The sequence below is a fragment of the Grammomys surdaster genome, unplaced genomic scaffold, assembly GCF_004785775.1.
Source record: "Grammomys surdaster isolate TR1022 unplaced genomic scaffold, NIH_TR_1.0 123465, whole genome shotgun sequence".
NCBI classification, from domain to species: Eukaryota; Metazoa; Chordata; class Mammalia; order Rodentia; family Muridae; genus Grammomys; species Grammomys surdaster.
The window spans coordinates 27,701-51,735 of record NW_021618704.1 but is presented as its reverse complement, the minus strand read 5'-3'; the positions used below and the strand labels follow the sequence as shown (position 1 = coordinate 51,735).

Here is a 24,035-nt window from a genome sequence, read left to right as displayed (position 1 = left end):
AAAGATCATGTCCTTGGCAGTGTCTTGGTTCCTGTGTCCTCATGATTCTGGGCTGGTCCCTCTTAGGCTAGGGATTTGAGCTGAAGTGGTGGTGTTACCTGTGATCACAGGGATGGTAGCACTCTTGGGTGACCAGATCTCTTCCAGCAATATTTGGGAATGGAGTTCTGTGGCACAGGATTAGCTCTGGGCACCATGGCCCAGCTCTAGGAACAGATAGAAACTCAAAGCCACTTCAATGATTATGAGACAGAAAAGCAAACTTAATTCTCATGATACCAAATTATGCTTACCATTAGTGTAGTACAGAATGAGGCATTACAGTCTCCACATTTGAAAAGTAGATGAGAAGACAGCAGAGGCAGGTGAAATGGGATTAGGAAGCATAGATCAGATATATTGATTAAAATATTAAACATCATATTTTCTCTGATATTTGTAACCTACATTTTTATAAACTCCTAAAACTCTCTGTGTATGCATGTATATGGGTGTATGACTGTGATGGGCACATGTGTATGAATGTGAGTGGGCACTTGTGTATGTCACATGAACTTAGGGGAGAGACTAGGGGAAGGACATTAGTTGGAGGGAAAGGGTATGTCAGAACGTACAAACAAGGGGGATGAAGATTGTCAACACGTATAATATAATTTTTATATTATTTCATGGAAATTAACATACAAATGCAAATAAATAAATTTCTCCCAAAAGAACTGGAGGGAAATTGTCACAGTTCAAGAGTTAGAAAGGCTTCTCACAGCTGAGAAAAGCAGAAGCCAAGTTCACTTTTGTATCCTCCAGTAGGAAATAGGTTGCCAGGCACTTGATTTAGCCCATGGAATTCATGTTGGAATTTTGCAGTCCAAAATATAAAATGATAAATTTATCATGCCCAATATGTAGAATTTAAGCATAAGAAATTAAAAACAAACACAAATATCTTTTTTTCTGGTTGCCATAAAGACATTCCAATTAAAATGTAAGGAGAGCTAAGGTGGGAGGAATTAGGAGAAAAAGAGGAGGAAAAAGGAGGAGGGGAGGAAAATGAAGAGGAGGAGCTAGGAGACAGGAGAGGAGAATGAGAGAGAGAAGATGGAGGTGGATGTTCCCATGTCTGTAGCAGTCAAAGGTAGTTGGTATATCTAGGTTGGGTATTGGGTTATACTTCTGATTGTATAGATATCTTGTTACAGATCATTATCAAATATATAAGCCTTTGATTAGTCTTTAAGCATTAGAGTCTCATCTTTCTACTGAGCCAGCATGGATGGCGGGATGGTCTGGGCAATACCCAGCCTTGTAGAGACAGCGTGTGAGATTGAGCCATCTCCCATGCTGACATCTCATGGGTGGCAGGTCTGGTGTTTCTAGTTGGCCATTTCTAGATGCAGCATGCATATGGCCTCCATCTGAGAAACATGCTGGCTGGGCTAGGCAGAGCCACTGCAGATTAGATAGTCGGCCTGAGCCAGAGGCCAATTTTAAATAATTATTTCCACATTTAAAGGGTCAAAATGGTTATCTGTTCATAAATTTACAACCATGCATTGCATCAAGTTAGTCAAGCATAGCAGCTCTCTGGCAGAAGGATAATTATGCCTGTCTAGGGCTGTGTGGTGCAGGCAGCTGGTGAGAATCTCAAGAAAGTTTGTGTAGGAGGTTGAAGCACAGGATAGTCATAATCATTCTGACAGTAACAAATGGCTATGTCTTCACCACACATACTGCTGATGGTGAGAGTGAAATCTGTCTCAGATCCACTGCCTGTGAAGCAGTCAGGAACCCCAGTGTAGCAGTTGGATGCCTTGCACATCAGCAGTTTATAAGATAGTCCTGGTTTCTGTTGAAACCAGGCTACATAACTTTGTACATTCTCATTGGCCTTGCAGCTCATGGTGACCCTATTTTCTACTGATATGGACATTGATTTGGGAGACCGGGTCATCACAATGTTCCCATCAGCACCTGCAATCAGAAATAGATAAAGAATACACATATATACACACAAAGAATTCCTGATACAATACTTGGAATCCAAAATGACTTTTCTAACTGCATTGACTGTATACTATTGGCTTCCTGTAGGAAATAGCTATTTCTCTACAAATGAATTACTTTTAAGATATTATAATATTTTTTAAATATCTTACCATACAACCATAGCAGTACAAATATGAAGACCTGAGTCTGTGATTCCATCTTGATGCCCATGCTGATCTGATGCATTTAAGATCTCACCAAAAAGGCCTGGTTTATAAATCATGAAGAGCTGTGCTGGACTCTAGAGACCTATGCAAAGTAGTCATCAAATAAAGAAGCAACTATCTGAACAAATGATTGTGAGAGTATCCTGGCTAAATCAACAGCTAAAAATATCATCAAAGACAGTAAGCAATCACTGGGGGAAAAGTTAGAGCTTTAGATTCTCTCATAACAGGCTTCCCTTAAACTCAAAGAAATATATAGCAGAAACAGAGGAAGTGGAAAATAAGAAAGGAAAGAAAGAAGGGGAGAGGAAGGCAAGAGGAATAAAAGTAGGTAGAAGATAGAAAAGATGAGAGGAAATTTGGGATTGGAGAGGGAAGGGAAATGTAGAGAGGAGAAAATAAATGGAAGATATAAAATGGAGTACTATTTAAAAAATAGGAAGGAAGGAAGGAAGAAAGGAAGGAAGGAAGGAAGGAAGGAAGGAAGGAAGGAAGGAAGGAAGGAAAGGAGGGAGGGAGGGAGGAAGGAAGGAAGGAAGGAAGGAAGGAAGGAAGGAAGGAAGGAAGGTTTGGGGGCAAAGAATCTGCTCAATAGTGGTTAAGATCATTTGTTCCTCTTTTCAAACACTCAGGTTTACTCACTCCAAGCCTTTATATGATACTTAGCCATTTGTAATTTCAGTTAAGCACACTCAATGTATACATACTTACATACAGACATATGTACATACCTAATACATACATAATACATACATACATACATACATACATACATACATACATACAGTTTGAGATGTGAGCCCTGAGCTTTTGCTCCAACTAATAAGTCTTCTGCCTGATGACTTCTTTCTGCTTTCACAAAGTCTAACCCTCAGAAAGGCTAGCAGAACTTTTTATTTATAAGTTCATGGTACTTACCACAAAAGTAGAAAAGTAAATAAAAGAAAGGGATAATCCATCAGTTGATATTATACCTGTAAGAAGATACACACAAAACATAATCAATTGTATGTATTCTATAATACCATCAGGCTGGACTGTATCTTTGGACTCCAAACCAGTTGATCAATTTTGTTTTAATGAATACATATAAAGCATTAATTATCATTTTGTTTATATAGGATTTTAGATTCTCCATTTGTAAATATTAAATTTAGCCATGAATATGAGATGGAAGCCTGAAAGCTAGAATCTATCATAATTCTTTAGCATGGAGTGAGGTTTCTGGGTCGCCCTATTTGAAAGTATATAGGGAGAGCTCAGAGTGATATGTGATCCATGGGGAAGAGGCAGGGGTAGACCAATGGCTTAGAAACAATTACTCATACCCTTTCATTTATTAATCTTATGCTTTTAAACTCAATTATATAAATATAATCACAATTGTGGTGAGTATGTAGCAGGGAAACTAGGAGAGGGAAGAAAACTTGTGGGGAAACAAACCATGGAACACAGAGAAAGAGAAGGTAAGGCATGTGTCCTATTAGGATTACTATTGTTGTGATGAAATGTCATGACCACAATCAATTTAAAGGACAGAACAATTAATTATCATTACTCATCCATGTGTAACTGTCCATGTAACAGTCCATAACTGAGGACAATTAGAGCAAGAACTCAAACACGGCAGAAAGCGAAAGGCAGGAGCTGACCAGAAGCCATGAGGATTTCTGCTTACTTGCTTTCCCTTTGTAGTGTTCTCAGTTCTATTTGCTATAGAACTCAAGTCCATGACTGAGTGTGGCTGCCCCTACCCACAATAGACTGGACCTTACCCCATCAATCAGTAAATAAGAAAATGCCCTACAAGCATGCCCACAGCCTAGCCTTATGGAGGCATTTTTTAATTGAGGTTTTCCCCATTCAAATGACTCTACCTTGTGCAAATTTGACATTAAAAACTAATCATGACAGGATATAAATACGGTTTATATATAATAATATTAAAGGGAAATCCTTTTATGAAACCAAACACTACGGTTTTTTTGTTTTTATTTTTTATTTTTTATTTTTGGAAAGGACAAGAAATAAGGAACAGGGTTGGTAGGTAAGTGGCCTTTGAGGCTCTGCTGCTGGCTTTGTGTTTTCTACCCATATCCTAATTACATGGAAACTTTGGGATTTAAAAAGATGAATGTGCTTCAGTTTCATTGGTTACTTATTTATTGGGTGTGGAGAAAGAGGAACACTCCTCCATTGTTGGTGGGACTGCAAGATGGTGCAACCACTTTGGAAATCAATCTGGCGGTTCCTCAGAAAATTGGACATAGCATTACCTGAGGATCCAGCTATACCACTCCTAGGCATATACCCAGAAGATGCTCGAACATATAACAAGGACATATGCTCAACTATGTTCATAGCAGCCTTATTTATAATAGCCAGGAGCTGGAAAGAACCCAGATGTCCTTCAACTGAGGAATGGATTCAAAAAATGTGGTATATTTACACAATGGAGTATTACTCAGCTATTAAAAACAATGAATTCGAGAGGTTCCTAGGTAAATGGATGGAACTAGAAATTATCATCCTGAGTGAAGTAAGCCAATCACAAAAGAACACACATGGTATTCACTCACTGATTATCGGATATTAGCCCAGAACCTTGAAATGCCCAAGATGCAACTCACAGGCCACATGAAGCCCATAAAGAAGGAAGACCAAGTGGGGGTGATTCGGTCCTTCTTAGAAGGAGCAACAAAATACTCAAGGGAGCAAATATGGAGACAAAGTGAGGGACAGAAACTGAAGGAGGGGCCATTTGAAGACCTTTCCACCTGAGTATCCATCTCATGTGCAGTCACCAAAGGTAGATGCTGATGTGGAAGTCAGGAAGTGCATGCTGATAAGGGCCTGATATGGATGTCTCCTCAGAGGCCTTCAAGAGTCTGACATATTCAGAGGCAGATGCTCACAACTAGCCATTGAACTGATCATGAGGTTCTCAATGGAGGAGTTAGAGTGAGGACTGAAGGAGCTGAAAGGGTTTGTGGCACCATGAGAAGAGCAACAATACCAACCAACCACAGCTCCCAGGGTCCTAACCACCAGCCTGGGAGCACTTATGGAGAGATCCAGGGCTTCAGCTGAATATGTAAGAGTGGAGGGCCCTGCCGGGCACAGGTGGAAGATGAGATCCTTGACCTCATGAAGGCTTGAGCCCCAGGGGGTGGGAATTTTGAGGGTGGGGAAGTGGGAGTGGGGAGGGTAGGTGGGGGTTACATCCACGGAGAAGAATGAGGAGGGGTAAGGGGATGGGGGGCTCCCGGGTGGGTGGGGGATGGGGTAAGGGGACAACATATGAAATGTAAATAAAATATCCAATTAAAATAAAAAAAATAAAAAATAAAAAATAAAAAGATGAATGTGCTTCAGTTTCATTGGTTACTTATTAAGTGTCAACTAAACATTTGATGTACAAGTTCCTGCATAACTCAAGTGTACTTTTATAAAACATAACTCATCATGATTACTCTAAGTACTTATTCTTTTACAAAACAAATCAGACACAAACCGGATACCACAAATATTAATGAAAAAAATAGATACCCTCACAAAGCCAGGCCCAACCAAAAACAAGATGAATAACAATTTACATCCAGGGAAGAGAAATCTCCCTGAGAATCCCCTTCTGTTTTCTTTCCAGGTAAAAATGAATCACCCGTGATGCCTGCTGTTAGAAGTTCTAATCCAGATGGGCCAGAAGCCAGGATCCTCGCCCTTACCCTCACCCCCTACCTTTTCCCACCTGCACAATCTCCCCTGAAGCTTGGCAACTACAAGATCCTGCTTGGCAACTGCAGATAGACTCAAAGCAGTGTACCATAACATCTGAAGAACAGCAGGGAGACCATAACTCAAGCAGTGTACCATATCTTCTGAAGAATAGCAGGTTGCAGTCCTCCTTGCCCCCATGAATAACTAGGACCCGCCGGTCGGGTCAAGTGGCACCCAGACGTGGGGCTTGAGGCACGGACCCCTCTGGACGGACCCTCATTGAGAGGATGTGCGCAGGATATCAAGATTGAGTGAGACAGAGATCGTCCCCCGCGACCTGTCGTCCACGGAACCAGGTTGATGCTGCCATCAAGAAGACGGTTGAAGTTCATTACCATCAGCTGAAAATTGAAGAGGATCCAGAAGTGACTCTGCAGGAGACTGACACAGCTGCCAGCTCCCCTGCCTCCCCCTACGGTCGACCCCTAGACTTCCACGCCCTCCAGAAGGGTTCCTGGTATACCTGGCTCTGCCCTCGTTTCTCTCGCTAGAGAGCTTGGCCTCTTGATCACCACAACAAAAATTGGCTTTTTCCTAAACCAAGGCCACCCTTGATATGGCCGCTAACATTGGGGAGCCTTCCTTTATGACAATATTACACCCCAAACTGACAAATGGTTGGTAACTTGAATATAGTTAATTTTTAAAAATCAATAAAGAGGGCTGGTGAGATGGGTCAGTGGTTAAGAGCACTGAGTGCTCTTCCAGAGGTCCTGAGTTCAATTTCCAGCAACCACATGGTGGATCACAACCATCTATAAGGGGATCTGAAACTCTCTTCAGGCAGACAGATGTGTATGCAGCACAGCACTCATACATTAAATAAATAAAATTTAAAAGAAAAATTTAAAAAAGAAAAATTATGTCATTATGGGAATTTGAAAGTTGTCCATTTGAAGAAGATAAATGACTAATATGAATTGGACATTCTTAAATTGTTTCAAAACTACTTGTTCTGCAAATGAACACAGACATAAAAATGAGAATACTGAATGTCAAATCACCTTTAAAGTCATTCTTTAAAAATTGGCAAAGCAGTGGAAAATAATTTTTTAAACCTGACTCAATGATTAAAGCACATATTATACAATAAAAGCTCTCCTGGGTTCTCAAGTCTCCTTGACTAAGGCAAAGTTCATTGACTTTTGGACAAAGAAGAGAGTATTTGAGTAGCAGACTATGTAGAGAGAGAAAAGCTGCTGATTCAGACACTGGCTGACAGGCTAAACTCTAAAAGTTGTATGTATTTAAGGCTGAGTCACAGGAGAAGACTACAAATAGTTTTCACAGAATTAAATTGTCACATCATTAGTCTGAATACATATAGTGGAAAGATTAACTTGGTTCTAGATCCACTGTCACTGGAAGGATCAAGATTTCTGTTAGGTTCTGAGATGAACAAATGAATAACCTACTCTGCTTTTGTTAGCATCTGGCTTAATAGCTACACATAGTGAGAGCTATGTGTATATACCACTGATCTTGTAGCTGGTGGTGAACCTCTGTGTTGTAGACATGACCAGGGAGGCATTCCAGTCCAACAACCCCTCCACTCTTCTCCATTCGCCTGAACCCCCTACATAAATCTACAGTACATAGCTCCTCCTATAGGAAATCAGTAGAATTAATATTAGTTCCAAGCCCCTCTGCTGGAGTATATTTTAGTTTGCATACACATCAAAAGTATACCTCGAATTTCACTACATATATATGTATATATACATATGTAAGTAATAATCACTTCCAATCTAATGACATTTTATTGGCAGGATGGCTGGTAATAGTAAGACATGTGGTGAGAACTGTTTCAGATGACTTTACTATCCTTTATCCTAAGTTATTTCTTCCAATATTATTATTTTTCTCATTTTGTCATATATTGTGGTTTTAATAACCATACCTCTGACCTGATTGGTGAGCCCTGCCTACAGTATGAGCATTTGAGAGGCTGTTGCAAAAGCAACAAGAGTTTGCAAACAACTGATGATAAGTAGTTTATGCTACACAAGAGTACAGCTAGTCACCATCTCAAATCTATGTATGTACACACACTTCTGTCTCCCCGTGCATAGAATTCCATTAACATGAACATATGCTACAATTTAAATGGAGTTAATAGCTTAATTTCCACCTACTTAACATTGATTCTTTCCCTTCTTCAATGAATTCGAAACTCCTTGGCCACATGAGAAAGTAGATAGCTCTGTCAATCAGACAAAAATACCAAGTGATAGAAAAGAAGATGAAAAATAACTCGGCTGGTTGGTGATGCAACAATAATAATGGGATAGGAATGCTTCTTTTTAAAAGCATCTATGGACAGCCTGCCTGAGAAAAGTAATTTGACCATACATAAATCAGAGAGGAGCCCTCTACAAATACCCTGTAATTGTGAATGATAGAAGGTCTGACATGCACAGGGACTTCAAATGCTCATTGTTGTGGAAGATGATAAAATAGCCATTGTATAGAGGCCAACATAGGACTGAGACTGATTTGACAAGTCTCTCAGTGTGAGATAAATGAGCCATGCAATGAGAGCTGGTGGGACAGTGGTCACAATGAGCTCATGAGTTTAGAGAATATATTTTAGTCAATGTTGTGTTGACACGCAAAGGAATGTACAACTGTCATTTCTGCCCCAGATGAACTTTTAGCATGTTTTCCTCATTCATATTGGAAATAAATACAATGATATTAATTGTAATGTACAGAACTGAAAACCAGTTCCTGAGTCTATACTTCTTATGTTTTTAACCCAGAAGGGAGAACCTATCATTTTGACTGTCTGTTCATTTGTTTTCTTTTCTAAATGAGCATGGCATCAAACTGCTTTCTAAAGCCTTGTGTTTAAACTCATCAAATGATACTATTCTTAGTACTCATCCTACAAGCTTCTCTCTGCTGTAAATAGTGTTTAAGGCAAAGACATACAATTGGTCACAGTGCAGCGAATATTTGACTATGGAGTAGTCTTCCCTAAAGAAGATGTCTACGTCCCCATATGTTAGAAGTCATCATGGAAGAAGAGAGAGAAAAAACATAAGATACAGATGTTGTGGAGAGTGCTGTGAAATAGGGTCTTCTGGACATAACATGGCCATTGCACCTATGAGAAATCTGCAGCTACATTTACTTGCACAAGATATGACTCTTCACCAGGCATGTGTCCTAACTTTGCTGGAAGGTCTGTGAGTAGCTAATGAGTGTCTGGAATTAGAATGGGTCATTCGCCTGTGTAGTATAATCATTTTCCAGAAAGTAATCAATACTCATGAAGCAATCATAATTAAACTCACCATATACAACTGGAACACAATCACCATTTGCTAATTTACAATAATGTTGTGTATAAAGAACATTCAGTTTTCTGATCCAAAGATTTTTTTACCCTGGAGTCACACTGTCCCAACATCATTTAGCAAAACCTCAAATTGGATCTTTCTTTTAAAGATTCTCCAATTATAATGAAAGAAGGTGACCTCAAAAGATGACAGAGGGTATCTAAATCAATCTCACCTAATCACAAGAGTCCTTAAAACCTACTATTACATGAAGAGAAAGATAAATCAGAAAGACATGTAACACAAACAGCCCCTGTAGGTTCTTATATTTGAATAGACGGTCCCTAGTTACTGGAGTCTCTAATGTTGTAGGACTCTCTAATACTGGCTGCAGTGAGGTGTTGACTATATGCTTTATGTTTTACCTCTTGGCTTCAAGCTCCAAAAATAAAGACTCTGAGACTTAAACATATTTACAAATGCTCAGGCCAAACTTTTGTATGTTTTCTGTGGTGGTTTAAATGTGTTTGGCCCATAGAAAGTGGCACTATTTGGAGGTGTGGCCTTGCCAGAATACATAAGACCTTGAATGAAGTGTATCACTGTAGGACTGGACTTCAAGAGCTTCCTCATAACTGCACGTGGAAAACAGTCTTTTCCTGGCTTCTGTCAGATCAAGAGCTAGATGTCTCTGATCCGCCACCACCTTGTCCTCCTGGTTACTGCTAGGCTTCCTACCATGATGATAATGGACTAAAACTCTAAAAGTATAACACAATCACAAATAAATATTCTCCTTTATGAGAATTGCCTTTGTCATGGTTTCTACTGCAGCAATGGAAACCCCAACTAAGACACAAATTGGTAGTAGGAATGGAGTATTATTTTTATAGGCCTGACAATGGTTTTTTTGGAGGAATGTGGATTTTGGTAATTTGGAAACCAATGGAATGGTGTGGCTTAGTTACATATACTAGTAGAACCATGGAAGACAGCGATGATGAGTGTGGTTTAAACTGTGAGGGCTTGTCTCAAAGGGTTTCAGAAACTAAGAAATTTAGAATGTTTCCTAGAGATAGTTCTTGTGATATTTGGTTGAAGAATATGGCTGGTCCCTGTTACCAATTTTCTTCAGCAGTTATTCCACAGTTCTTTCATCTCTAACATCTTGGGGTCTTTCATCATCAAGGCAACTTCAACTGAACAGCTTCTTGTTCCAGCCTCTGGGGTCCAAATATGTTATTCTGGGCTCCTCCAAAGGACTTGGGCCACTTCTCCAGCTATGTGCTCTGTAACTCTCAAGGATCAACTTGGCTTCACCCAACTGCTGTTGTGATTCCTAGTGATCATCCCATGGTACTCTCATCACCAATATGCAGACATCTTCTGATGCACCTAAGCTTCATCAATAACCTTATAGGCTTTTTACATCATGATAAGCCACAACTTGTTTGCAATCCTGGGCCATCGACAGCAATTAAGGCTGCACTTTCAACAATGAGGTAGATTATAAGCCTGTATATGACAGAATATGACTGATGATCTTAACTATTCAAACCACATTTTATTTTAAATGGTGGATAGCAATGCTTCCATTAAATCTACTATAATGATAGGGCAAAGTGGTTATTCAATTTGTAAAAGTACATAATTGAAAAGTGGTAGATAAGGAGATATACTGATTTCTGATGTTATAGAGAACCCTTGGTTGCTTCCCAGCATTGACATCAACTAGTTCACATTCTCCTGGAACTCCAGTTCCGTGGGATCTAATTCCCAATTGTGAGTGTTATGGGCACTCATTCATGCACATACTTATAGTCCCAAACACAACTTAAAATAAAATATATCTGGAAAAATAAGAAATACTACATGATGGTAGCAAGATTGGTCCTTGAACAAGGAAGCTACATACAACAAAGACTATTGACCTGAATATGATTCCTAGCTGTCAAATGGGGGAAAGAAAGAACAGATTGCTTCAGTTGTCCTCTGGTCTGCACACACACACACTCACGCAAACACACACACACACACACACACACACACACACACACACAGAGAGAGAGAGAGAGAGAGAGAGAGAGAGAGAGAGAGAGAGAGAGAAGAATAAATGTCTTGGTTACGTTTTTCAGTAATGTAGTTTGTATTCATTATCCTTTTTAAAGTCAAAACTTTTTTGAAAGGTAACAGTACATCCTAAGAGATAGGAAATCAAAGGTGGATAGATACTGAGGGTAGAGGGAATAGGTAGATATGTGATCATGGAGATAGGGGAGAAGTGGAAATATCGAAGATAAATATATGTTAATGAAAATTTAAGTGACAATAATTAAGAAGCAATCATAAAGGTCTAAATTTTGTTGGCATAAGATTAAATCATAAAGCATATAGGAAAGATGACACATGCATTTCTGTTTATAAAAGCTTGTTTCATTATTTGAGATATTTTTCCAAACAAGCTTAGAGCTCTGTTTTTAGATGCCAGAGAGTAAGAGAGAACTGAGAGACTGAGCCTCAGTGAGCTGTAACCTCATGAGGTTTTTGTTCAGCCCTGGAGCACTGTGGGAGGAAGCTCCTTACTATGCTGACAGTAATAGGTTGCAGCATCATCAGCCTCCACAGGATTGATGGTGAGAGTGAAGTCTGTCCCAGACCCACTGCCCCTGAACCTGGCAGGAACGCCAGATTCTAGGTTGGACGCAGTGTAGATGAGGGGTTTGGGTGGCTGTCCTGGTTTCTGTTGGTACCAATGCATAAAACTAATGCCAAAAGTAAAGTCATGCACACTCTGACTGGCCTTGCAGGAAATGGTGGCCTGTTGACCGAGTGACATGGCCAACAAAGCTGGAGACTGGGTCAGCACAATGTCCCCACCAGAACCTGGAATGACAAACACTCAGACAATTGTTATATATGTATGAAAACATTCCCAGCAGAGGAACTTCTCTTTTGAAGTTTGGAAGAATAATTGGGATATGACTCTGAGAAATAAGAAAATCAAAGGAAATGGGGAAACTTAAAACCAATTACAAATACCCTAATTTTAATCATCAGAGCCTAGAGGCATCACAATCAAGATGGCCATAGAGGTTGGTCCCAACACTTCTCTATATCCTCACCTGGAACCCAGAGGAGCAGCATCCATAGCAGGAGTGTGTCTGGTTTCATCTCTGAGAGCTGGAAGAGAGGATGCTTCTTAGACTCCTGGCAGATGTCTTTGAAGGAGCCTGGGCTGTTATATAATGACTCAATATGCAAATCAGCTCAGCAGAGTGTGTATTGCTACTCCACATCACCTGCTTTTGTTTCACTCACAGGGAGTTGGTGTCAGCAGTAAATTTACTAGAGTATCATATATATCTTAAAGGAGTCTGCAAGTCTATTTTATTAAATCTTTTCCCTGTAGTTTTTTCTGTGGTGTGATGTGATGGAATGCAAAATAAATGTACTGTGTAAAGAGCATAATGTATTTCAAGAGCAACTTGATCATTCAAAATTATACACACTCAATGATAATGTTTTCTAAAAGGGAATAAAAATAAAGAAAAGAAATGATATAATTAATGAAAAGAAGTAATATAATTAATTCCTAGAATAAGTCATTGTTTTATTTATTTTCTAAATTGGGGGGGGGTGTCTATATGTGTTCATATTCAGTTATGAGGACATCTTCCCATGCCATGTCCTGTGAGTTGTATCATAGGACAACCTTGGGTTTGGCTGTTGCCTTTAACCTTATCTGAGGCAGGAATTAAAATTCTCACAAAAGGTGGCCTGACCCAGTGTCTTCTAGGAATTCTCTTGTATCTGTCTCTCATCTACCATAGCATCATTCCAAGTACAGTCATACGTTGCTGCTGCTCTTACTTTGTGTAGAATCTTGGAGTGAAAACCAGGTCCTCACACTTATGTGGGAAGCACTTTATCCATAGAGCCACCTCCAAATCCCTTTTTAAATAAAAACACAGGAAGAATATATTTCAGGTCGAACATAAATAATACTTAAGGATTCAGAACTGAATGAAGGACTTCAGAAATGAAGAAAAGAACTATATAAACGAGATATCCAGATACTTATAAAAGACTCTTTTGTACATATTTGTGTCTCTAAGATTATTGTCATGTTATGATAGTGATAAAAAGCTAATCAAAGAGATTAGTTTGAGTCTAAAGTCTATTTTCTCAGACATTAGAATGGCTGTACCAGCTGTCTTCTTGGGTCTATTTGCTTGGAATATCCTTTTTCCTTCTTTTACCTAAGGCAATGCCTATCCTTGATGTGAAGGTTTGAAGGTATAAAGGTCTATTTTTAGATGCAACAGAAAGATGGATACAATTTTCAACCCCAATCTATTTTCTGTGTCTTATTGTGGAATTGATATCATAGATGTTGCATTATCAATGGTGAGTGTTTGTTGGTTCCTTTAATTTTGTTGTGATAGTGTGGACATTTTCCCCCTACTTTGATTTGGTGATCAGAAATATTTATTCCTTTTAATATTCTGTAATGTTCTTTCTTGCTTCTTGTACTTTACTGTGTTTGTCATGAGGAGTTTCTTCTCTGGCCCTGTCAAAAAAATCAATGTGTTCCATGTGCTTCTTGTATCTTGAGAGACACCTCCTTCTTTATATTTGGGAATTTTTTTCTATGATTTTATTGAAAATATTTTCTCTACGTTTGATCTGTGTTTTTCTCACTTCTAATACAATTTATCCATAGACTAGGTTTTTCTGTGGAATTCTGGATTACCTGGATGTTTAGTGCCTAGGAATTTTTAGATTAAACTGTTTTTGTTTGTTTGTTTGTTTGTTTCTTGGTTATGGTGGTTGTTTTTGGGTTTTTGTTGGGGTTCTTATATTTATTTTATTATTTAATTTTTTATTGACTCTTTGTGAGTTCCATGTCAAAAATGATAATATGACAAGGGAGATGTGGACCTGCTTAGATTTAGTTCCTTGGGCAATTCCAATGTTTATAGTCTGTAGTCCAGTCCTCTAGTAAAACACCAAACAAGAATCGACAGCAGCAGGTCAATACAGAAGAATCCATGAGGCTCTGATGATCGATTGTCAAAGCATCTATAAACAGCTGGAACACCATCCAAAGTTCTTTGGTGCACATCTTTGTATTAAGATAAGTGAAGACTAGTATCAGTGAATCCCAATGAAGACCAGCAGGCAAACCAATGCCAGAGCATGATCCACAGTCTGTTGTGTTATACTGTTTCCAAATGTCACATGTCCTCTCAAGCATGTGCTCCAGCAAAAACATCACATGTCCTTAAATCAGACAGCTTCCAGCAAAACATCACATAATTCAATTGTGTCTCCAACAAAACTAGAAATTCTCACCTCATCTGTCCCCTTATAAATGTCCTTTGCTCTTGCAATTCCCCCAAAATAAAATATACAAAGAAGCAAACAACAAGAATGCTTACAATGCATTTCATCATAGTAGCTGCAATATGCCACAGTGTGGTTCACAGTATATCTCTGTCCACATAAATTAACTTGCATGTGTTCATTGCAATGAGTCATTGGTGTGGTTCAAGATCTTTGGCTTCTGTGACACCATCAGTACTGAATCCTTTTCAGGACTCCTCTAGGTTATGTGTTGTTTTCCTGTGTCACGGAGATCCTACAGCTTTGGGTCAGCAAATATGACCTTTTCACAAATCTCAAAGATTTGAAGATAATATAGATTTGGAGGTGGAAAAGTTCAGAGCCCTGGATCTGGGCCTGAGTGATATCAGAGCTAATCACCTTGCCAGCTCTCCCTTATCAGGACCACAGGTGTTATAATTCAGCAGTGCTCTAGCTAGGGCAACCAATGCCACCATTTGCAAGAGACAGAGTTAAAATTTTGGCTTTCATGGCATTTGGACAAGAACCCTTATGCCCTCACATGCCTCCAGAGCCAGCTCCACTGTGTTACCCTATTAGGATTTAGGCCAACTCTTCCAAGTGCTGTAGTCCGTGAGGAGCTAAGCTATCTCTTCTGCTTTCCCACACTCAGGGTTGATGTACCTGTTGTGTTTCCATCAGGATCAGCTCTACTCTATTGCCTAGGTAAGGTGCAAGGCCCACTCTCTCAAGTGCTACAATGAATGAGGTGGCAGGGCTAGGTCTCCTGCTCTCATGACCCCATGGTAGTTGTACCAGCTACTGCAGTTAGAAAAGGTATCTGCTCATACCTATTGGTCACCTCACACCAGATGAGTGGCTACTCTCCCATACTCTTCTCCCACTGCCAGCTTACCTGTGCCTCCTCCACTAAAATCAGATCCACTCTGCTGCCCAGATGAGGTGCAGGTCCTGCTCTCAAAAGTGCAATGCCAGGCAAGGGACAGGGCCAACTCATCAGGTCTCAAAAACTCAGGGCCAGTTCTTCAACTTTCACAGGTGGCAAAAGAATCATTTCTGATCCATGCCACCTCTATCCAGAAATATGGCAGGGCCAGCTCTACTCTGCTCTCATACTCTGTGTTGGCTCCCCTCCAACCTTGCTCCTATCACCAAAGTCATACATACTATACTAACCAAGCAAGATGGAAGGATAACTCACCTGCTTTCATAATCCCAGGAAAAACTGTCCTGACAGCCTCGGATTGCAAGGGGTAATTGGGCAGAGGAAACACCCTAACACCCTCCAGGAGTCTAGGCCACCTCATAGCAGAGGAGAGATTTTGACAGGTAAAATATTCCCTTCTTCTAGCATATTTTCAGAGTCTGAGATTCTCTCTTCCATCTCCTGTATTCTGTTGGTGAGCCTTACCACTGAGTTTTTTAATTGCAAAATTTTCATTTCCAATTTTATCTCAATTTGGAAAATTTTCTTTTTAGTAATTCTATTTATCCTTTCATGTCTTGAACTGTTTTCTTCATATCATTCCAAAATTTGTATTTTCATAGATTTCATTAATGGACTTGTCCATTTCTTTTTTAAGGCTTTGAGTATATTCATAATAGCAATGTTGAATTTTTCATCTTGTGCTTCAGCTATATTGAATTTCTTGAGTCCACCTATACTATGGTTGCTGGCTTCTGGTATACACATATTGTCTTAGGTTGTTTTGATTATATTTGTGTGTTGGTGTTTAGGTATCTGGGTTTAGCCTGATTGTGATTCTAAGTATTGATATCTGGTCTTGGCTATGTTGGCTGGGTGTTATATTTCTTGAATATAATAAAATTCCTTGAATTTTTCACGATATCTGGATCTCAGGAACATGTGGTGGCTTTCGGTTGCCTGAGAGAGAAAACATATGAGTTTCTGCTAGATGTGGCATTGTTAGTCTTGGATTGAATGTGTTTCAATGTATTGGAGTTTGACAGGATTGGAGATGGGCTCAAAGGTGGGGTCAGAGGGGCTTCAAGTGGTCCATAGAAAAGAGGAAAGCTGCATTTCCCCTGGAGTTTGAACAGGCTCCTGCAAGATGTCTGCTACAGCACTGGGGATGAGGGTAAGGAATAAGAATTAGAGAACAGAAAGGAGAGTGTGAATGTCCTACCTGAATCAGAGTCCAGGAGAAGGAACCTGGAGTTGAACAAGAAAAACTGTGGGGTGCCTCTGGAATTGTGGCAAAAAGGATAATCTTCTTCAGGGCTGGGTATGAGACTGGGTAATTGGATATCGAGGAAAGAAAGGAGAGTGTATATTACCTATATAATTTCCAGGCTGTAGATGCCATCTGGTTTACAGACAGAAAGTATCCCAGGGTTTGGTGGATAGTGTGGAAAATTGCCTGAAGATATACGGGGGCCCATGGGAATGAGACCAGAAATGAAAGACAGGCCCCCATATTTTGCTGCAACAGGGCTGGAGATTTATCTAGTGTGAGACGCGCCCACCTCGCCAGCAAGGAAGACACGGCACCACACCAGGATTCTTCCGCAGCAAACCTTTATTCCAATGTAAAGAGGAAGACCCCAGGCCTGGAAAAGGCACTGTTTATATACCCTTAGAGGGGCGTGTTCATTTCTGATTGGCTGCTTACTCGTTGCCTGCCAAAACGCCCTGGGATGGGCTATGACTTTGGCGTGCCTTTACCATAGCACATCAGCACAAGCAGCGGCTTCCTACATCTCCCCCTTTTTTGTTTTATTGCAGAGGGTGGTAGTTGAGATCCCTGGGAAGGTTTCGTAACTCCCATATTTGGGGGTCTCACGGCGGGTCTGAGTCTCTTTGGAGGGCGGTGCTCAAACTCTTACCCGTCACAGGGTCAGCCTCCCCACCCGGGGCTGCCCTGTCTTAGGTGGCCGAGGCTTATCCGTCCGCTCCGTTATTGACTTACCAGACCTTCTATCCGTGGAACGAACACCTTAGTGGGCAGGGACTGTGTATAGAAATGTTTGAGGCTTTACCGGGTGTCTTTATCAGAAGCCCCTGGGTACAGCGGCTGAGGAATCTGTCTACTGGCTATTTCTTTTTTGTTTTCTTAAACAGGCACTGGTCAATGTCCCGTGTCTTAGGCTAGTTGACATTTCTCCACAGCCAGCACCAAAGAATGGTGAGCTCTCTGTCTAGGCTACGAGGGTCGCGCACCCACACCTGGCATTCTCAGAATGTGCGCCCCAGGTTGTGGCCACTCGTAATGCCTGTTACTAGGTAGACTCACCACTCGTGGTGTATCTCTGGCATATGGGATCAACTTATTCCCGTCGTTGGGACCAATTGGCAGCTGGCCTGGATGGAGCTGTCTATCTGGCTATTCTTGGCCTGTCTAGCGTGGTATCAGTCATGACTCAAATTCAAGCCCGATCAAGCAAATTCCATCTTGGGGGAATAAGCGATCAAGGACTAATAGTTTAAGACAGTCTCCCTTACCCTATCAGGTGCAATGGACGCAAGTCCTCTGAGTGCAAGGGCTAAGGGGAACAGAAAGAGATGCAAACACCCATCCCTGTGCAATGGAGTCATCTCCTAGGGGTGCAAGGGCTGTTTGTCTCAAAATTCAGGTAGCACAGCTACACAGACAAGGACCAGCCAGGCCAAGACTCCTCACCGACCCAGTACAATGGGCAAATCCTTTGGGGTGTAACGCTGATGGCCTAACATTTAGCACCACCACTCGTGAGGGGGAGACTGCTTATATTTGAGGCAGTGATAACCACACTGCAGGGGAAGCCCCTAGTTCTATGGCTACAAGCGTCTGGGCAATAATAGCCTTGTCAAGATTTTGTTGAGCTCTGAGTTTGCAAACCAACCAAAGCATGAACACTAATCCGCAACATAGGGTGTACCAAACAGGCCTACTCCCACCCACTAAAAAAAAAGAAAAGAAAAAGAAAGCTGAAGAGATCCAGGAGGAGAGTCCCTCAGTCAGGGACAGATCCACGAGCGTCGAGTTGATGTCCACCACAGCCAATTTTCTGACCAATTTCCTGCAAGATATTGAAACAATTTCCTGGACAGATTAGCTACATTATGTCTGACAGGTATGGGTTTTGGAAAGGCAGATAATATGGTCCATCATTGTTCCCCTGATATACTAGGAACCTGTATCCCTTGGATCAGCACGAGGGCTGTCATCAGAGTGTGGAGGGTCTGTCTGGGTGTCACCTTCCAATATCGCGAGTCGCCGCGTCAGCCGCTCTGGTAGCCAAAACGGGTTGTCTTCTTCCTGTGGGAACACACAAACCGCTCCCCTGGCTCTTAATAAAACAATATCTGGGCCCTTAAAACAATCTTCTAAATCTATAATAATTTTATATGTATTTACTTGAATGGCAGCTGGAGTAGGCAAGTCAGGCTGTAGTGTCTCATTAGTTTTATAAATCTTAAATTTGAACTTTGTTTCTAGATCAATTAAATAACCAACTCCTTTTAGCTGAGTGAAGTATCAGATAAAGCCAAGCTGAAGGCAATCTTGTCCTCTAATAATAGTTAAATAGCTCCAGTATCTATCAACCTTTTAAAACCCTTTTTCCTTTAATTATTAATTTAAGGTTAGGTCTCTTGTAATGTTTTTAATCTTGGCCTATATCCTGAGGCCTGGCCCAAGGATTATCCTTCTTGTACCAAGGACAAGTTTTAGTCAAGTAACCTTGGTCACCTGACTGTTGCTCAAGCCTCTGTTCCTGGACAGTCACTTTAAAAACTATCTAAATTTTTACATTTAAAACACCCCCCATCCCTATGGCTCTGTGAAAGCTATGGCCAGACCCTGATTGTATGAGGGTGCAATTTCATAGCAAAGACGAATGTATCTAAGTCTGTCTTTGCTTGTATAGTCTGAGAGCTGTGTAGGCAGTTTAACTAAATTTTTAAATTTTCTTTGTAACATTAGAGTATAACCATTAATTTTGAGAAGCAAAAGCAAAACCAATTTAAACAATCTATTTTCTCTAAAATCAAGACCAAATAAATTACCTTTATGTTACAAAGTTTTGTTGCCAATTCTTATACATGAGTGCATGAAGCAGCTTTTAATCTCATTGAAGAGATACTGTTTTAAAATCTTACTTTTTATACATCTGGTTCCTGAATGACTCCAACCCTGAGTTAGTTTTGTGCCAACTTTCTGTTACCAAAGTTGCAAATTTCCAATCACACCCAATAATTTAAGCCAATAGTCTATAACCAAGACATGTAGAACATTTTTATACTTTTAAAACCAATCAGAAACAACAATGAAGTGGCTACATATCTTATATACTTAGACCAACCAAAATTTGTTGTTTTTTCTAGCTGTAATTTCAAGAGAAAAGCACCTTGCCACAGAGAGTTTTCTAAAACAAAACAACTCTTAGCTTCTTTATAAAACCCAAAAAGCTTCTGGTCTCTTTTAAAAGCAGCTTATGTCAACAATCAACTCCTGGAAAGGCTTTTTCAGCTCAGCTCAACTCTTAGCTACAGGTGTAGGGTAGCTTATCAGCCTCTGCTGTGTAAATTAAGACTGCTCAGAGAGAGGACACCTGTATTTCTAAAACCCTTTCTCTCTCTCTCATATTCAAGATGTAACTTTTCATTTTATTCATTGGAGATGTAGCAAGCAGCTATTTTAACACCTCAGTACCCTTTTTTTTTCTTAGTTTTCCAATTCTTCCTAACCCTGCTCTTCCCACCTGAAGCAGCTCTTTTCTCTTCAGAGGAAGTTAGCTCCTCTGACTCAGAGACACCAAGCCCCGAGGCCTCTAGCTCCTTTACCGGATGAAGAGGTTTCTTTTCTGGGGCCTTTTCTCCTTTCCTACGTTCCTCTCCCAGGGACCTCTTTCCCTCATCTTTCGCTTCCTCGAACTGTGTGTCTTTGGAAGGGTCTGTTTTCCCAGGCATGCCTTCTTTTCCTTTTTCTTTCTGAGCTCCCTTTTTTTTCTGAGCTCCAAAGCGCTTATGCTGCTCTGTTTCTGACATGTGGCCCTGTAATTCGTCTAGCACTCCCTGGCCCACTGCTACAATGGAGCAGCTTTTCTCATCCTGCAAAACCAGAAGGAAGAGAACGAGCACCACCTGGGGAGGGAGACGAAATAGACCAAGGCCAAACATGTCTCTCAGAGCTTTACCTTGCCCTGCGGTTCTGAATCCTTCCCGTAAACGGGGGTCTCCTCGGCGCCGGTGATGGTGAATTTTTCCCGGGTTTCAGCACCACTTGTGAGACGCGCCCACCTCGCCAGCAAGGAAGACACGGCACCACACCAGGATTCTTCCGCAGCAAACCTTTATTCCAATGTAAAGAGGAAGACCCCAGGCCTGGAAAAGGCACTGTTTATATACCCTTAGAGGGGCGTGTTCATTTCTGATTGGCTGCTTACTCGTTGCTTCTGATTGGCTGCTTACTTGTTGCCTGCCAAAACGCCCTGGGATGGGCTATGACTTTGGCATGCCTTTACCATAGCACATCAGCACAAGCAGCGGCTTCCTACAATCTAGGATTAAAATTGAAGGCTTGAAAGGGGAATAAAGATTGCTTACCTGATTCCCAGGCTGTCATGGCCAGCTGGGTTCAAGGCAGAGAGACAAAAATATTGCTTATATTCTAAAAGACTGAACATTTGTTGGACTTCATATTTAGAGTTGGTAATACATCTTGAGGTCACTTAACACTTATGACTGATATCCTGCTGATACTTAGCCTCTTTTTTAGCCTGCCTTTAAGTGAATAATGTAAGAATAAACCTTAACTGCTTTCACTTTTTCATGTAATCCACTTTCACAACCTGTGCTACTATATCGCTCCAACAATAATTTATGTAGTTTTCTATGCCTTACCGAGTAAGGCATGTATGTTCTACTTATCATTTCCAGAAATCAAAAAATAGAGGTTTAAACCAATGCTATAAAACACATACCCATCATAAATGTTATGTTATTGCTTGTCACATGTGTATATTGATTGACAACAATAATGTTTGTAATACTGTTATCTGAGTCAGTTAGGGTCAGTTGGAATCTTTGACTTAATCTTTTGTAAAATTCTGTTTAAAATTTCTGTAAATAATCCCTCATTCTTCCTCCCATATTCACATGAGGATTTTTGTGCTGTTCTGTAAATGCACAGCAAAGAAAAACACAAGGATAGATTCACAAAACAACCTTCAGGCAGGGCCACATTCAGAATCATAGAACAGACAGGATGGAAGACACAACAAATGAAATGCAGAATTCAAATCTGGACTAGTTATGAGTTAACTGACACCAAGGAAAAGTGTTTTATTTATTTCCCTAATCCAACATTGTTGTATTATTGGTGACTCTGAGTATATTGTTAATGTGTTGAAACTAATTGAAATTTCTGTGTAGACACATTACTGTGGAAAAGAAATATGCCACTACTTTGAAGAATAAGGCACCTATGAACTTAACATTCTCATTCCCAAGACAAAAGATGAATTTGAACAATTCTCTTAGGTAAAAAGTGCCAAAAAGAAGAAAATCCTCACCTAAATATGGTTATACTTGGTGTGATGAGTCTTGATCTTTGAAGAGTTCATGTTGAGCAACTGGTATGGAAAAGCAACTTTTGTGAATGCTGACAGCTAGACAGACATACAGGAAAACATCAAACATTCCAATGCAAGAGATCCACTTACTTGGTCTAAAATTGTGTCTAGACTTAGCTCAAGTTGAACAATAGAAGCATTTCCAGTGATTAGATAAAAACCAGCACTAATCAGAAATTTGTGAAATAGATCATTTTTCTTGTCTCTGGAAGAAGGAACAATGGACTCTCCATAGATACACACCTATGTTTGCATATCAAAGGCTATGCTAGCCTCCAATATCCCTCATTCTCTGTGGTGAAGGATCATTTTATTGAGATGTTTATCTCCTGTTGAGACAACATGAAAAGATCAAGATGGAGATGGAAAGACATGTAGTAACTAAACTTCTAAAGATTGTGGCTCTTTATACTTAGATTTCTCAAATTACTTCACTTGCAAAGTGAGATCGTCTGAAAATGAAACAGATCTGAACATGATGATATATATCTGGAATCTCGGAACCCAGGGGGAAAAGACGCATAGTCCAAAGGGTTAAATAGAGTCTGGCCATTATATTTCATTGCAGTTCAGCTTGGACTGTGTAGTGTGACCTTTTCTCAAATGTTTAGAAGTCAATTCCAGTAGATGCAGTGAAAAATAAAACATTAGGATGAGAATATATTCTGTACTTGAAAGTCAGAAAACTAACATTCCTAAGTATATAAGATTCTTTTACTTTAAATGAATAGAAAATTATTCTTCAAATTTAGTAGTGCCACCTACTAAATCAAAAAAACCAATAAATCTAAAACAAGTTCTTTAAGAATTTGAATAGAGGTTACCATGTAGTAAGGAAATTAATTATAACATGTACAGGAAAACATATGCACCAGTATAAACACTGTACATTTCAGGTTTTATTTTAAATCTTAGGTAACAATTCTTTTGATGAAACACCGTGGTAAAAACAATTTGGGGAAGAAAGTGTTTATATGGCTTACACTTCCCCATCCATAGTCCATCACTGAAGGAGGTTAGAACAGAAATTCAAACAAGCCAGGACAGGAACCTGGAGGCAGGACCTGATGCAGAAAACACTGAGGGGTGCTGCTTACTAGCTTGCTCATATGGCTTGCTTAGCCTGCTGTCTTATAGAACTCAGGACCACAAGCTCAGAGATGGTTTCAGTGATATTTTACAGGGACATCCCACTTCATTTACTACTTAAGAAAATTTTCTATAGGCTTGCCTATATATCAATCATGTGAAGGCGTTTAATCAGGGTTCCCTACTCTTACATGACTCCTTATATGTCAAGTTGGCATAAATTTAGCCAGTACACTTTTTTAAAAAGAAATCTAAAGATATTTGATAGAGATGTTTAGTGAGAAGGAAACATGTGACAGTTGGAATCTCATTGAGCAGCAAGCCCAGGAGTTTTTTGTTTAGACAAAGAGACCTGTGGAGGAAACTCCTTACCAGGATGATGACAATAGCTTGCAGCATTGTTGGCTTCTGCAGATGAGTATGAAATTTTTCTCAGACCATCTACCACTAAACCTGACAAAAACATCGGGCTCTACACTGGATGCTTCATAAATCAGGACTATGTAAGGCTGTTCATGGTTCTGTTGATACCACTGCATACTGTTATTATACAGTACGTTAGTGATGTTCTCACAGGACGTGAAGTATATGGTGTCCACTTGTCCCATAGACACACCAAGCAAGCTGAAGACTGGGTCAGCACAATGTTCCAAGTAGAGCCTGGAATGATAAGCACACAAACACTACAGTTATAGGCACACTGAAACTGTCTTTGTGTGATATTTATGACACC

General features: G+C 40.1%; 2 gene segments (V, D, J or C); both read right to left on the bottom strand.

The window, feature by feature from the left end:
* Positions 1–1,606: 1,606 nt before the first annotated feature.
* LOC114636304 lies at positions 1,607–2,229 on the bottom strand. The segment is given in 2 exon segments: positions 1,607–1,968; positions 2,154–2,229. Coding segments are annotated over 2 exon segments (438 nt in total).
* Positions 2,230–11,819: 9,590 nt separating this feature from the next.
* On the bottom strand, positions 11,820–12,498 carry LOC114636301. The segment is given in 2 exon segments: positions 11,820–12,154; positions 12,394–12,498. Coding segments are annotated over 2 exon segments (384 nt in total).
* Positions 12,499–24,035: the final 11,537 nt, after the last annotated feature.